Source organism: Erinaceus europaeus, chromosome 14, assembly GCF_950295315.1.
Source record: "Erinaceus europaeus chromosome 14, mEriEur2.1, whole genome shotgun sequence".
Taxonomy (NCBI): Eukaryota; Metazoa; Chordata; class Mammalia; order Eulipotyphla; family Erinaceidae; genus Erinaceus; species Erinaceus europaeus.
The window spans coordinates 17,487,605-17,501,011 of NC_080175.1; the positions used below are offsets into that span (position 1 = coordinate 17,487,605).

The 13,407-nt window shown below is 44.7% G+C and overlaps 1 protein-coding gene and 1 long non-coding RNA gene across 5 annotated transcripts in view; both read right to left on the minus strand.

The window, feature by feature from the left end:
• RBM20 (RNA binding motif protein 20) overlaps positions 1–13,407 on the minus strand; it is a 243,108-nt gene that overhangs the window by 35,707 nt on the left and 193,994 nt on the right. For all 4 annotated transcript variants that reach the window (XM_060171334.1, XM_060171337.1, XM_060171336.1 and 1 more), the window contains one exon: positions 10,567–10,698. In XM_060171334.1, the coding sequence (XP_060027317.1) occupies positions 10,567–10,698 (132 nt within the window). The remainder of the gene's footprint in view (positions 1–10,566; positions 10,699–13,407) is intronic.
• On the minus strand, positions 4,399–10,558 carry LOC132532753 (uncharacterized). Its single transcript, XR_009544670.1, has 2 exons — positions 10,394–10,558; positions 4,399–4,953 (listed from the first exon to the last, which is right to left on the minus strand). It is a non-coding gene; the product is annotated as an uncharacterized LOC132532753 (long non-coding RNA).

Sequence of the window (13,407 nt, forward strand, 5' to 3'; positions counted from 1 at the left end):
TAAAAAAGATGCTTAACAATAGGCATTTACTGAAGCCCTTTCCTACACCCAGAATGGATACACAATGACAAAATAATTTTTTAATATTTTATTTCTTTATTAATGAGAGGGATAGGAGAGAGAGAAAGAGCCAGACATCACTCAGGTACATGTGCTGCTGGGGATTGAACTTAGGACCTCATGCTTGAGAGACCAATGTTTTATCCACTGTGCCACCTCCCGGACCACACAAAAGAATTTTTTTAATGCTAAAACAAGAAGCTCATGAGCACAAAAGAAAGGGTAAATGCTGGGAGATGGCTCAGCAGGTAGAGCACAGGTCTTTGTGAGGGCCCAGGCTCAGTCTTCCGTAACCGCATCTGATACAGCATTGCTCTGCTATCTCTGCCTCTCTAATGAGGTAAATTTCAAAAATGTTAATTTTCGTTGTTGTTGTTGCCACCAGGGTTATTGCTGGGGCTCAATGCCAGCACTATAAATCCACTGCTCCTGGCAGCCAGTTTCTCCTTTCTTGTTTTTAGTTGACAGGACAGAGAGAAATTGAGAGTGGAGGGGAGACAGAGAGGGAGAGAAAGATACCTGCAGACCTGCTTTGCCATTGGTAAAGTGGCCTCCCTGCAGGTGGGGAGGAGGGGCTCAAAGTAGTATGTGCACTTAACCAGGTGCACTACAACCCCCTTCAAATGTTTTTATTTTAATATTTAATAATATTTTATTTGCTTGATTTTAATGAGAGAGATACAGAAAGACAGACAGACAGACACACACACACACACACACGAGCACTATTCAATTTTGGCTAATGGTGGTGCAGAGAATTGAACCTAGGACTTTGGAGCCTCAGGTATGAAAATCTTTTTGCACAACCATTATGCTATCACCCCTGCCCCTAAATTTCAAGCATCTTAGAAAAAAAAAATCAGGAACATTTTTCAAAATACTACACAGAATTCACCCTTTTACCTAACATGTACGAAGCAGAGTAAACTTTCCCGTATGTTAATTATATCTCAATAAAGTTGACATTAAGAGAAAGCAGATGTGACAATCTAACCATTTGTAATGTTGACTTTTTTACAGACTTTTATTTTAATGTATATGTTTGTGTGTGAGAGAGAGAACCAGTGCATCACGTTGGCACCTGCATTGCCAAGGATCCAACTCAGGACTCCACACATCCAAGTTGTGCCCCACAGCCTCCCAACCTCTGCAGCATAAGATTTGACAGAGTCTTACTAAGAAATTCAGTCACCTACTCCTCTCATCCTAGTTTTCTCCTATGCAGTTTACAGGAATCATGAAATCTTAGAGCTACGCAAATGTTACGTATCATCATTTCATCTTTTCTTACAGAGAGGAAAGCAGGCCCAGAGATAAGATGTGAGCTTTGTGATCTAACCAGGACTCAAATTCACGGGTCTCCTGACTGCTTATCTGTGTCACTGTTGAGACTGAGGGTTGGGCTGGGGAAACACAGACCAAAGGAGAGAATAGAGGAGTTGTAGTTTGTTTTATGGGGTAAGGGTAGGGGAAGGGTGTAAAATACTCAATATGGGGTGGGGGGAATGTAAAATGCAAAAGAAGGGTAGGGGAAGATAGCACTATTGTTATGCAAAAAAGCCTTCATGCTTGAGGCTTCCAAGTCCCAGATTCATCCAGTTCTTCTAGCGTTTGCCCTTCTTCCGTAGCCAGTCAACAGCGTCAGGTTGAGCCTGATGTAAAGTTTTGAGACCTCCTTTGAATCTGGAGAGGTGGCAGTCGTTGACTATGTGGGTCATAGTCTGTCTGTAACACCATCCAGTAACACCACCTTAAACCAGAGCTGAGCAGTGCTCTGGTTAAAACAATTAAATGGGTAAGTACACAAATAGAAATACATAAATGAAAGAGCACTTTATGAACTCCCATTTACTTCTCTTACATATGAGAAGGGGATGGGGGGACTAAAGGCAAGGCAGTGATCCCTCTACCATGTGACTGTGAAGAGGCCAAGAAGTTGGTCAGTTCCAAGAATGGGCCCAGGCCCTGAGCTGTGGTCAGAATATTCATCCAACAGGTGACCTAATGGTTGTGGAAAATGATTCCTTTCATTTGACTGTAGCTCTGAAGGCCAGCTCTCTATAGATGCACCTCCAGATACACCTGAGAAGTGCCCCCCCACCCCCCACACACACGGCCTTTCAAAGGTTCAGCCTCAGCCCTGACTGGAGACTCAAGGCCCTGGAAAGGAAGAAGCTAGTGCAGCTGAGTAGCTGAGCCGGGCAACGGAAGCTGCAGCCCACAACACTCCTCCCACCTCACTAGAGCCCACCTGTCCTTCTGCCAGTGTTGTCTGTCCTACCTGGGGTAAGAATGAGAAGATCCACATGAGGGTTATGCTAATTGCTGTGTCTTCTTCCCACCATCCCACCCCTTGGGCTATGAGCAGGAAGCTGATTATTTTTTTGTGGGGGTGGTGGTGGTAGGGGTGGAGTGGGCAGGAGTAGTCTGGGATGGCAGGTCCCCAGAAAGACCCTCTACAACACTGTCCTCATGCAGACCATCCTGTGAGCAAAAGGAGCTTGGGAAAATTGACACCACCCCCACCCCCACCCCCCCAAGCTGGCAGGAGTCTTTGGGACCAAGCACAGGGACATACAATGTGTTCTGTCATCACCAGGAAGGTCATATCCCAGGTCCCAATTTTATGGCTCTCACGGTCACATTGGGACAGACAAAAGCTAAAGAATGTTTCTCAACCCCACTCCTCCCTGCATTTGAATGAAGTGTTCCATGGCAACTTTTCAGAACTTCAGGATTCCTGGAGGGTTGGACTGGGGACATGCTGTAGCAAAAGAGACCCTGAGGTCCCCAACATTTTTCTCTGGGAACCGGGAACTCCTCCTGATTACTCTCTCCAACCCAGACTCAGGGAAGCCTGAGGTGGGCTGCTAGGGGGCAGCTGCAGTCTTGCAGATTACCAGAAACTGGGCAGTGAGGGGGCATAGGGGGCAACAAGGAGGGTGAGCTTGTGGCCTGCAGGGACGGGCTATTCAGGCCAATGTCAGAGGCAGAAGCATCACAGGAGCTTTGTGGTCCTTTGAAAATCTCCTTAACCACAGACAGTACCCCCCCTCATGTCTTCCCCCGTGGCGTGAGCCTCCAAAGAGGCAGAGGGGGCCATGACACACACAGATAAGACACCACAGATGAAACACCCTCCAGTGGACCACATACTCCTCCTGGAGTCATTCTGTGGTGTCTAGAGCAAGCTCCTTGGACCTAAGTATTTCCCTGTCACTTATGTTCCCGACCATAGAACACTCTCCTGGCTCACACTTTCAACCCAGCCTGAGCAGAAGCCCCAGAAAGTCTGATCTAAAGAGATACAGGGAGGGGGCTACAGTTTGCCAGCGCCTTCTGCTGGGGCTAGTGGCCTGGGCATTGTGACCTGCCTCTGAGGAAGAGGTCAGCACCTCTGTCTAAAGCAATAATCCCACATCGTTGGCATTTTCTGGCCTAAACACCCTGTAGCCGCCATAGGAGAAAGAATCAGAAGTGAACAATGTCCTCAGGAAAAACCTCTCACCCTTCCTCATTCTTGTCTGGTCTTGGCCCCCAGTGGGAGGCAGTTAAAATAAAGCTGTGTTCACTACATAAAAGTAAAAATGGGAGAGGATGGAGTAGGTCTTTCACGACCTTTGGGGGAACCTTTTTTTAAAAAAAAAAATTTGTTTTTAATTTTTTTATGTTTTTTTATTTTCCCTTTTGTTGCCCTTGGTTTTTTATTATTGTTGTTGTTGTTATTGATGTCGTCATTGTTTGGGGGAACCTTTTTTATTGCAGAACATTTCAAACTGACACAGAAGCAGAGGTGGGAATAGCCTGAGCCCCCGGAATCCTCTCCCCAGGTCAACAACTCTGGCCAGTCTTGTTTTTCCTCTATCTTGTTTACACTTTCTTTCAGGAGCCTTACACAATATTTGGAAGCCAGTCTCTGGCATGAGATCTTTTTGGCCATTTCAGGATGGCCCAAAATCTCCTCCACCCCACCCCCCACCCATCCATGTTAGAGACATGCTGACAGACCCCAAGGGAGGGGACACTTGCACACCTCAGCCCAAGAGAGGTGACCCAGCTCTCTTCCAGCTGGTGAGCTACCTGAGGTCTAGGGCTATCACCTTCCAGAGACTCACTTTCTCCACCTATAAAGGTGAGGTCATGAGACCTCTCTGGCAGCCACCAGCAGCCTTGGGGCTTAGCAGGCCTCCCTGATAAAAGCACTCAGTGCTGAGCCAACATGGAAGAAGCTGCTAGAGCGTCCCATGCCCCCTGACCTCTCTGAAGCTGATTTTCAGTTCTCCAGAGGCCTGGGGCTACTGAAACCTTCAGATGAGCCAGAACTCCCTCAAAGCCAGCTGCTGTCACAAGCACTCTGACTGTGACATTACCATTCCAGGCTCTTTTTCTCCTCACTGACTCTTGCCCAGAAGCCCCTTCTCTGTTCAGCTCTGTTCCAGCCTTCATGGTCTTCCCCACCAGTCTTTCACTTCTTTACACCACCAAATCATATCACCTTCTGCCAGTGGGCTTCTAGGAACTCACGTTTAAATCCTGGATACTTTTGTACAAGAATTGCTTGTATCCTCAGCGGTGAAGTGTGTTTCGTATGCATTACAACTTTCAGCACCTTGTCCTATGGGAAGATCCTCAGGCACGAGTTGCTCATTTAATCTTCCTGAATGAGAGCTCAAAGGCCACTCACAAGAGTGAAGCCAGGCCGTCCATCCCCAAACCTACTAAGAGCCTTAACCCCACCCTGAAATCTACTGAATTACTGAACACAAATCTCTGGACAAGAGAGCCTAAAATGTACCCCTTGCCCCCACAATTTTCTAATGCAGTGGCAGGATATGAGTTTGAATCATTCCGAGTTCTCTCCCTAATCCAAAAAATAGCTCAATCTTCTTAGGTCTGTAGGTAGAAGAAAAAAATCACTTTTTAAAAATTTATTTTTATTTTAAATGGGGGGGGGGGAGATGGATAGAGAGAAACCAGAGCACTGCTCAGCTCTGGTTTATGTTGGTGTTGGGGACTGAACTTGGAACCCAAAGACTGATCAAAGTCTCCCCCATAGTTACAAGCCCCAGAAGGACCATGTCTGGTGGAGTCAGTGTGGTCCACAGGCAAATACAGATGCAGTATTTCACTCTCCACTCTCCCTCATCCTTCCTTCACCCTGACACGGAGAATGTAGCAGGTGACAGACCCAGCCTCCCCTTGGTCACAGAGACTGTTCAAGGCAGGGCATGTATCCTACACTAATCCTGGTCAGAGGGGCTCTCAAGATTTTCACTGGAGCTTCTGGGAAAAACTCTGGCTCTCTTCTGTTGAAACAAAAGGGAGGATGAAGACAGGCCTGCCGAAGTCACTGAAACCATTGCGCCACCTAGAGGAGAGAGCCGGGGCTGCCAGGGGTCATCCTGGGAGTCTCCAACAAAAATCCAAGTGAGCAGAGGGCAAGGGTAAGAGAAGCCAAGTCCTGATGGTATCCCTTTGGCCTTGAACCCAGCTGTGCCCACAACCTGAAAAAGCACTGGACATTTGTACAAATGCACATGTATTTTTATTTAAATATGTACTTAGCTAATATGCTTAATGGAAACAGATTTTCATTACTTGCAACGAGGATGTTAGCTGATTAATGCTCACACAAGAACCATAAAGGAGGCATGGATCTAAAAACTAAACATGCTTCCAGAGATTTTCATGTCATCCCCATGTGACCTCCACAATGGCCCTGCGAGGCAGTACGACAGACAGCTAGGAGCACAGAACATTTTTGCTACAGGTGAGGAAACAATGTGTTCTAGATCCTTAGTGCTGAAAACATGTCCTGGGAACCAGCAACACTGGCATCTCCTGGAGCTGGGCAGAAATGCAGAATTATAGCCCTGCCCAAGACCTACTGAATCGGGAATTCTAGTAAGTTTCACAGGGGGTCTGTACATACAAGAAAGTTTAAAGGCTCTGCTAGAATGCTTGTCTCTGCTGCTTCTCTGATAGGTGATTAGAAGAAAATGACCTCATTTCCCGGCTTTTTCACGTGCAAGGGAGATCACAACAACGCAATGTTGAGATGCAGAGGTGATGCAAAAACAAAACAGTTCCAGGTTTTAATCACAACTCCTCCAGGAAGTATGATCTTAAAGAGACTTACTGAACTTCTATTAGCCTCAGTTTCATCATCTGTAAAGCTGAGATAATAATACCTGTGTGGCAGGCCTGACGTCAGCACTGCAGTAAATGCACGTGAAATGCCTAGTACAGTACCTGACCCAGAGAACCAAGACTCAATTAAAGGTACATATTCTTATGATTGTTGTACTGTTTTTAATGACTGTTATTATCCACCCTACACACCTCAAAGAGGGGGAGGGTTTTCAGACTCAAAGAAACAACGTGTGAAAGAAATACTTCACAGCAGAGAACTCAAGGTATAGCCCTGTTATGTTCTGGAAGCCAAAACTGACAGAGATTAAGCACCTTATCCAGGTTCATCAAAGCAGAAAGAGGTGGCACCTGGGTTATCACCACCACCCTCCTGTCTCTCATAGGTCATGCTTGTTGAGGGTTCTACGTGTACCTGTTCTTCCTCCCACCAAGCTGACAGCATCTCCACAAACATGTTACCTCCCCATCCATGGTGTCCAGCCCAGATCCTTGTTCAGCCCATGGCTTTTGCAATACCCCAAACTACCTCCAAGATACGACTTTGATTCTAGAAGTTGGGCATTGCTGGTAAATCTAGTTAAAAGTGCATCATATTTGATCATATAAGAGTACATCATATCTAGTTAGGACAACATCATATTTGAAGAATTACAGCTCTACTGGGAATGCAGTGTCGAAATTCAATTGGGGTAGGGATGATAGCATAATGATTATGCAAACAGACTCTCACTTCTGAGGCTCTAAGGTCCCAGGTTTAATCCCTCACAACACCATAAACCAGAGCTGAGCAGTGCTCTGAAGAGAGAAAGAGAGAGAGAGAGAGAGGAATTCTAGCACTTGCCCAGGGGTGGTAGGAGATCCAGGTGAACAGGAAATGTGTTTGGATGCAGATAGGGTGAGATCTTTCAGTTGTCTGAGAAAAGCAACAAGCTTTTACTAGTCAGAAAAGGAAGCTTACCAGTTTCTGCCTGAAGCAGAACTATTGGCAAAGAACCCTCAGAAGCAGTAAGGCAGACAAAGCAGAACCAGGAAATTGGCAGCAGGTTGACATATTACCAGTCTACATATGTAGACTTGTCAGAACGCTAGTCCTTCCTATAATCAACCACTGAACCTTTGCCTACTGACATCTTGAAGAAAGATTATGGAATGTGGGTCATGGACAAAATGAATTCTAAGCCCTAAGTGAATGTGGAAGGACCTGAAGTGAACTGTAAAATCTCTATGAAATGGGAAAAAAGAAAACACAAAATAAGAAGGTAGAGTTAAGCATAAGTATAGTACTGATCATAATAACATAAAGCAGATCATAACAACATAAAGCAGACATAATAACATAAAGCTGATTTAGTTCCTCAGTTAGGAGAACTGTAAAGACAATCCAGAGATGGTCAGGTGGTAGCGCAGCGGGTTAAGTGCACATGGCGTGAAGCTCAAGGACCAGTGTTAAGGTTTGAGCCCCTGGCTCCCCATCTACAGAGAGGTTGCTTCACAAGTGGTGAAGCAGGTCTGCAGGTGTCTATCTTTCTCTCCCCCCTCTGTCTTCCCCTCCTCTCTCGATTTCTCTCTGTGCTATACAACAATAACAAAAGGAAAAAAATGGCCTACAGGAGCAGTGGATTCATAGTGCAGGCACTGAGCACTAGTGATAACCCTGGAGGCAAAAAAAAAAAAAGACATAATCCAGAAGAAAAGCATAGGTGAATGACTTGAAAATAAATTTCCCACCAGAGAAGATCTAGGTGGACAAACCAATAAACATAGGACACAATGTGCAGTGTCAAGTGGAAATAAGGAAAATGAAAGATAAAACCATGAATAACCCAAAAATGAAAGATAAAACCACGAATAACCCCACTATACTCTCCCCAGACACACATGAATTTTAAAATCAGAAAACACAAGATGTGAGAAAAATACGTAGCAATAAAAACTCTCAGGCACTACTGGTAGAGTAAAAACTTAAAGCCACTAAGTTTCGAAGAAAAAAAAAAAGCTTGTTGTCAGGTAGTAAAACTGAGAATGAGCATTCTTTGAAAACCAGCAGATCTCGTCCTAGTCCTGCTGCTACCACCAGCTATATGCTTGTGAACATGGATACCAGGACAGCAAATGTTCACAACAGTATTGTCCCTCAGGCCCTAAAACTGGAAATAATCCAAATGTCCATCAACAGTAGAGTAGATAAATAAACACAGTCATAAACCAAAGTTTACATAGTAATGAAAGTAAACGGACTCACCCAACAGCATGGATGACATGCTGATGGATGGCAAAGGCAACACGTAAGAAAACTCAGACAGAATGACTCCATTCACATGAGGATTAAAAATCAGCAAAACGAAACTATACTGTTAAGAGGCCTATGTAGGTGGTAGAGCTATAAAGAAAAGTCAGAAGAGTGAAGAGGGAGGAGTGGAGCACTCACAGAGGCCTCTGGGTGCTGTCTGTGTACTGTTCCTTGGAGGTGATTTGTGGGAATTATGGTGTTTCATCCACTACTTCTTTTTAGACTGCACATAACCACTTCTTTGTATACTTCACCATAAAGCAAGAGGAAAAAAAAAATCAGGGCCTAGGAGATGGCTCACTCAGAAATAGGGCACATTGTACCACACATGACCACCTGTGTTACAACCCCTAGGCACCATGCACAGTGGAAACTTCAAGAGCAGTGAAGCAGTACTATGGTGTCTCTTCTCCTTTCTGTCTCTTCCCCTCTTTCTCCTGCTCTGCCTTTCACTGTGTATCTGGGGGGAAAAAGTCTGCAGGAAGTGATGGAATTGTGCAAACATAAAACCCCAATAAAGCCCTGATGGCAAGGTGTTGGTATGCTTCTAGTTCTGCTTCTGGGATCCCTTCTGTTACATTGCTTGACATTGTGGTCTATTTACATGGTCATTCTGTTACATTGGTTTGGTTTCACTCCTCCTGCCTCCGGGAGATTTTGGTTTAGTCCGTACTAGTTGGCGCTTCTTCCTTCTCCCCGCCCCCTATCCTACATACTTCCTTGGTTCCGGACTCTGCCGCGGGAGGAGAGAGAAGAAGACAAAATTGTGTGGTGATTAGATTAGATTAGTTTTTGAACCGTTCACTCATGAATAAAGAAATACTGCTTCTCTGCTCAGCTGTGTGTCCCTGGTCATCTGTCTCCCGTCGCGAAGCTAGCCCAGCATACTGGCGCTATGAACTTTGACGACAGCAAGGAAAAGAAAGAAAAAGAGAGGAGGAGGAGGAAAAAGAAAGGAAAGAGAAACATAAAATGGGCTAAAACAGAAACACAAGCCCTGTTTGGAGCATCTGAATTTATCCCTAAGTTTGAATAGTACTCAATTCTGTCCTGTGCTGCCTAGATAGCTCCTGGAGGCCATTTTTTTCTCCATTGTTGTTGGAAAGGACAGAGATAAATTGGGAGAGAAGGGGGAGACAGAGAGAAAGAGAAAGACACCTGCAGACCTGCTTCACTGCTTGGGAAGCGACGCCCCTGCAGGTGGGGAGCTTGAACCAGGATCTGTGTCCCAGTTCTTGCACTTTGCACTATGCACACTTAACCTGGTGCATCTGTAAGATTTTAAGACATAAAAAGTGGAGAGTGATGAAAAGACTAAGAGATCAGGGGATAAAGAAGGAAGAAAAAGATGCACAGAACCTGGTGGGGTAGAAAGGGAGGTACTATCCAGAGTGTGTGACTCCCAATAGTGAAAAGCAACCACCTTCTTCCTTCATATTTCAAGACATCCTCTGTGGGCTGGGAAGATAGCAGAGCAGTAGCAGATGAGATCTGAATGTAAGAGGTCCCAGTTTCAAGCCCCAGCATCACCACTAATAGCCAGAATTGAGTGGTGTTCCAGGTCAAAAGCAAAATAAAACAAACACACAGGGATAATAAACTCAAAGATGATGTAAAATGATCCTTGGGTCATCCTGCCTCAATAAGCCTTGATTATAATTTTTTTATTATCTTTATTTATTTATTGAATAGAGATAGCCAGAAGTCAAGAGGAAGGGAGAGAAAGAGGGAAAGAAAAAGAGAGACGCCTGTAGTTCTGCTTCACCACTCACAAAGCCTTCCCCCATAGGTGGGGAATGGGGGCTCGAACCTGGATCCTTGAACACTGTAGCATGTGCACTCAACCAGGTGCGCCATCACCCGACTCTGCCCTTTGTACTTTGTACTTACCTCAGTGAATACTTATTGCCAAGTTATCACAGTTTGCTTTCCCGTGTGATGTCCTCAAAGATAGTGTGGAATTGTGGACTCTTTTCCTGCCCTGACGTTATCACCATCACTTTGCTGAATGACTGATAAGCTCCTGCTTGCTGAAGAACTGTATGAATGAGAGCATGCTTTACCTTCAGCTGTAATTCCTTGTATCTCTTGGACATCCGAATGAGCAACTTCTCCCCGTTGATCACAGCTGATTTCTCCTGGTAGTACTGGACCATGGCCTGGGCAGCTTCTGTGTAGGCCATCTCTAGAAAGGCCTAGGAAAGAAAGGAAGGACATGTGTAGCTTGGCTTGACCTGAATGGACTCAGAACAAAATTCAGTGCATGTTATATTCCATGTATACAAATTTCAAGAAAAGGCAGAAAGGGGGGTTGGGGTGGGAGATAAGTCACTGGGTAGAGCACATGACTCGGGTTCAAACCCCAGTACCACATGAGAGTACCACAGCACCAAGGAAAGGTCAGGACTGTGGTGTTGCCTACTCTTTTTGTCTCATCTATCTGCATGAAAATGTCAGCCTGGGAGCAGTGAAATCAAACATGCCTGAGGTCTCTTCTCCACCAGAAAAAAAAAAAAAGATGATCTTCCTTCTGGACTAGGGAGGGAGGTGGCATATGGATTAGAAAGGGACATGAGGAAACCCTCCAGGGATTCTGGGAGAGTTCTCTAGCTTAACTTGAATGGTAATTACATAGGTGTACACATGTAAAAAATTAATGGAGTTGTACACTAAAGATTAGTGCAGTTTAGAGGATATATTTTATACCACAATAAAAAGGGGAAAATGCAATGAAGAGCTGTCTTTGATCTTCCATCTGTTCAAAGAAACCTATTTATTAACTTTACCAAAAGTGCTCATTATGGGGGCTACGGAGCAGCAGCAGCTGTGTTTCTCTCCTCTCCTCTTCCGGGTCAACTAGGAATACCAAAGGAGACCACCTGGGACCTCAATAAGACAGGACTAGAATGACTAGAATGACTTTAGGAACCCACCAAATCACCAGTGAGTACAAACACGTGTGGCTCATGGACATAGAGGAGCCTAGGAGAGATTAAGTGGCTGGTAACAGTCTGGCAGTTTACCAGTTGAGACACCACATCCAGTCTGTTTCACCAACAAGGGGACAGCTGAAGGGAGGAGAGGACTCCCCTGAGACTTACCAAATGCAACTGTGAGTCTCCATTGCTACTGCCCTCAGAATCTGGAGCAGCGGCAGGGAGGCCCTGTGCTGACACCAGGGGACAGAGAACTAAGGAGGAAACTCAGGAGAAGATCTATAACTTGGTGACCTAGTAGTGGGGCTGTGAAAGTCTCTTTGCATAAACACTGGATTATCTCTGCCCCACCCTGCTTTATTTCTTGGTCAGAAGTCAGTGATTAAGCTAAGAAGCCTACTTATAGTTTAAAAGCTCTCGGGCTCCCATAGCCTACAGGGAAGAAAAAGAACAAAAGAGGCTTTTAAGCCACTGTGCTCCAACTCAGGGATTAAAATACTATTGAAACAACTGCCAATTTCCACAACTGTGAACGCTTTAATTACCTTACTTAGACACAAGTCAATCCAGGCAAGAATGATCAGTAATTTGAAAAGTACTGAGAGAGGTACCTCATAACATACTATATAGAATGGTTAAACCAACAAGAAGAAATATTGGAGAAATGAACCAGGACAAGAGTTCAGCTAAAAGACCCCCAAAGGTTGAAGCACAAAATAATGAGGTCAACATCCAAACACTAGTTACGTAAATAATCACAGGAGTGAGTAAAGAGTTTGAAAGAATTGTAATCAGAAATGCAGAAACAACAAATGAGACCCTGGAAGAAAACAAAAGTGCTCATTATAAGATGGCACCTCTCCGATTGCCATGGTTACTAAACATTGTTTGCAGTTATGTACACCCATCCTGGGCAACATCTTGTCACAGGAGTCTCTTGGAATGGAAAGGTCTATTAGCTCACAGGTCCTGGAGCAGGGGGAAAGATACTAGGACAGAGAGGGAGACCATGGCAAAGGTGACCTGGGGTTGATCCCTGTGAAACTTATGAATTAGAGACAGAATGACAAATTAATGACAGAAGACAAAAGTCCAAGTCCTGCTTATCTGGGTTCACATTTTCTTTACAAAGAAAGCAATCTAAGCTCCCTGGGCTTAAAGGAAGGCCTTATCTTTGTGAGTTAAAGAGTGGAACACCCTCAGCTATGTTTGTACATTTTCCTTTCTATTTAACTTTTCCGGTAACACACTTAGAAGGAAATGGGCTTTTCTATTCATTCTGCCTCAAGCCAGTTTCTAAAGAGACTAACTGCTCTGTCAGTCCTTCACCCCCACCTCAAAGCCCCTAAATAACTGATTTGGCAGATTTGCTACTGGCTCTTGAAATTTTTTTGATTTCCACTGTACAATGTCCAGATTCTGGTCCATCCACAATGAGAATTAAAAAATGATGTGTGGGGTTAGGCGGTTGCACACTGGCTTAAGCGCACATAGTATCTCAATTTCTCTCTGTCCTATCCAAAACATAAAAAAAAAGTCAACAATATTTATGCACTTTTCCAATATTTGGGAGCTACTCTCTTCCCTGATGCAGCTCTAGCCCCTTTTCCAGCCATGACATCATCTCTCCAGACCATAACCTGGGTCCACCTGCATATCAGATCTCAGGCTCAGGTAAAAACTAGTAAAGTCATGAGCCCTTTGGAATATACCTAAAATAGAGCTACTAGCTATTTCTAAAACGGAGACCCTAAATCTTCATCTTCAATATTCCAGTTCATGATTAGTCAATAATTTGTATGGATTTATATGTTAATTCTTCTTAGCCACCAGGTTTCAGATGTTACCATGATGCCATCTGGACTTACCTGGGCAGATGACCCCACCAATGTGTCCTAAAGCCCCAATTCCTCAGAGAGCCCCACTCCACTAGGGAAAGAGAGAGACAGGCTGGGAGTATGATCAACC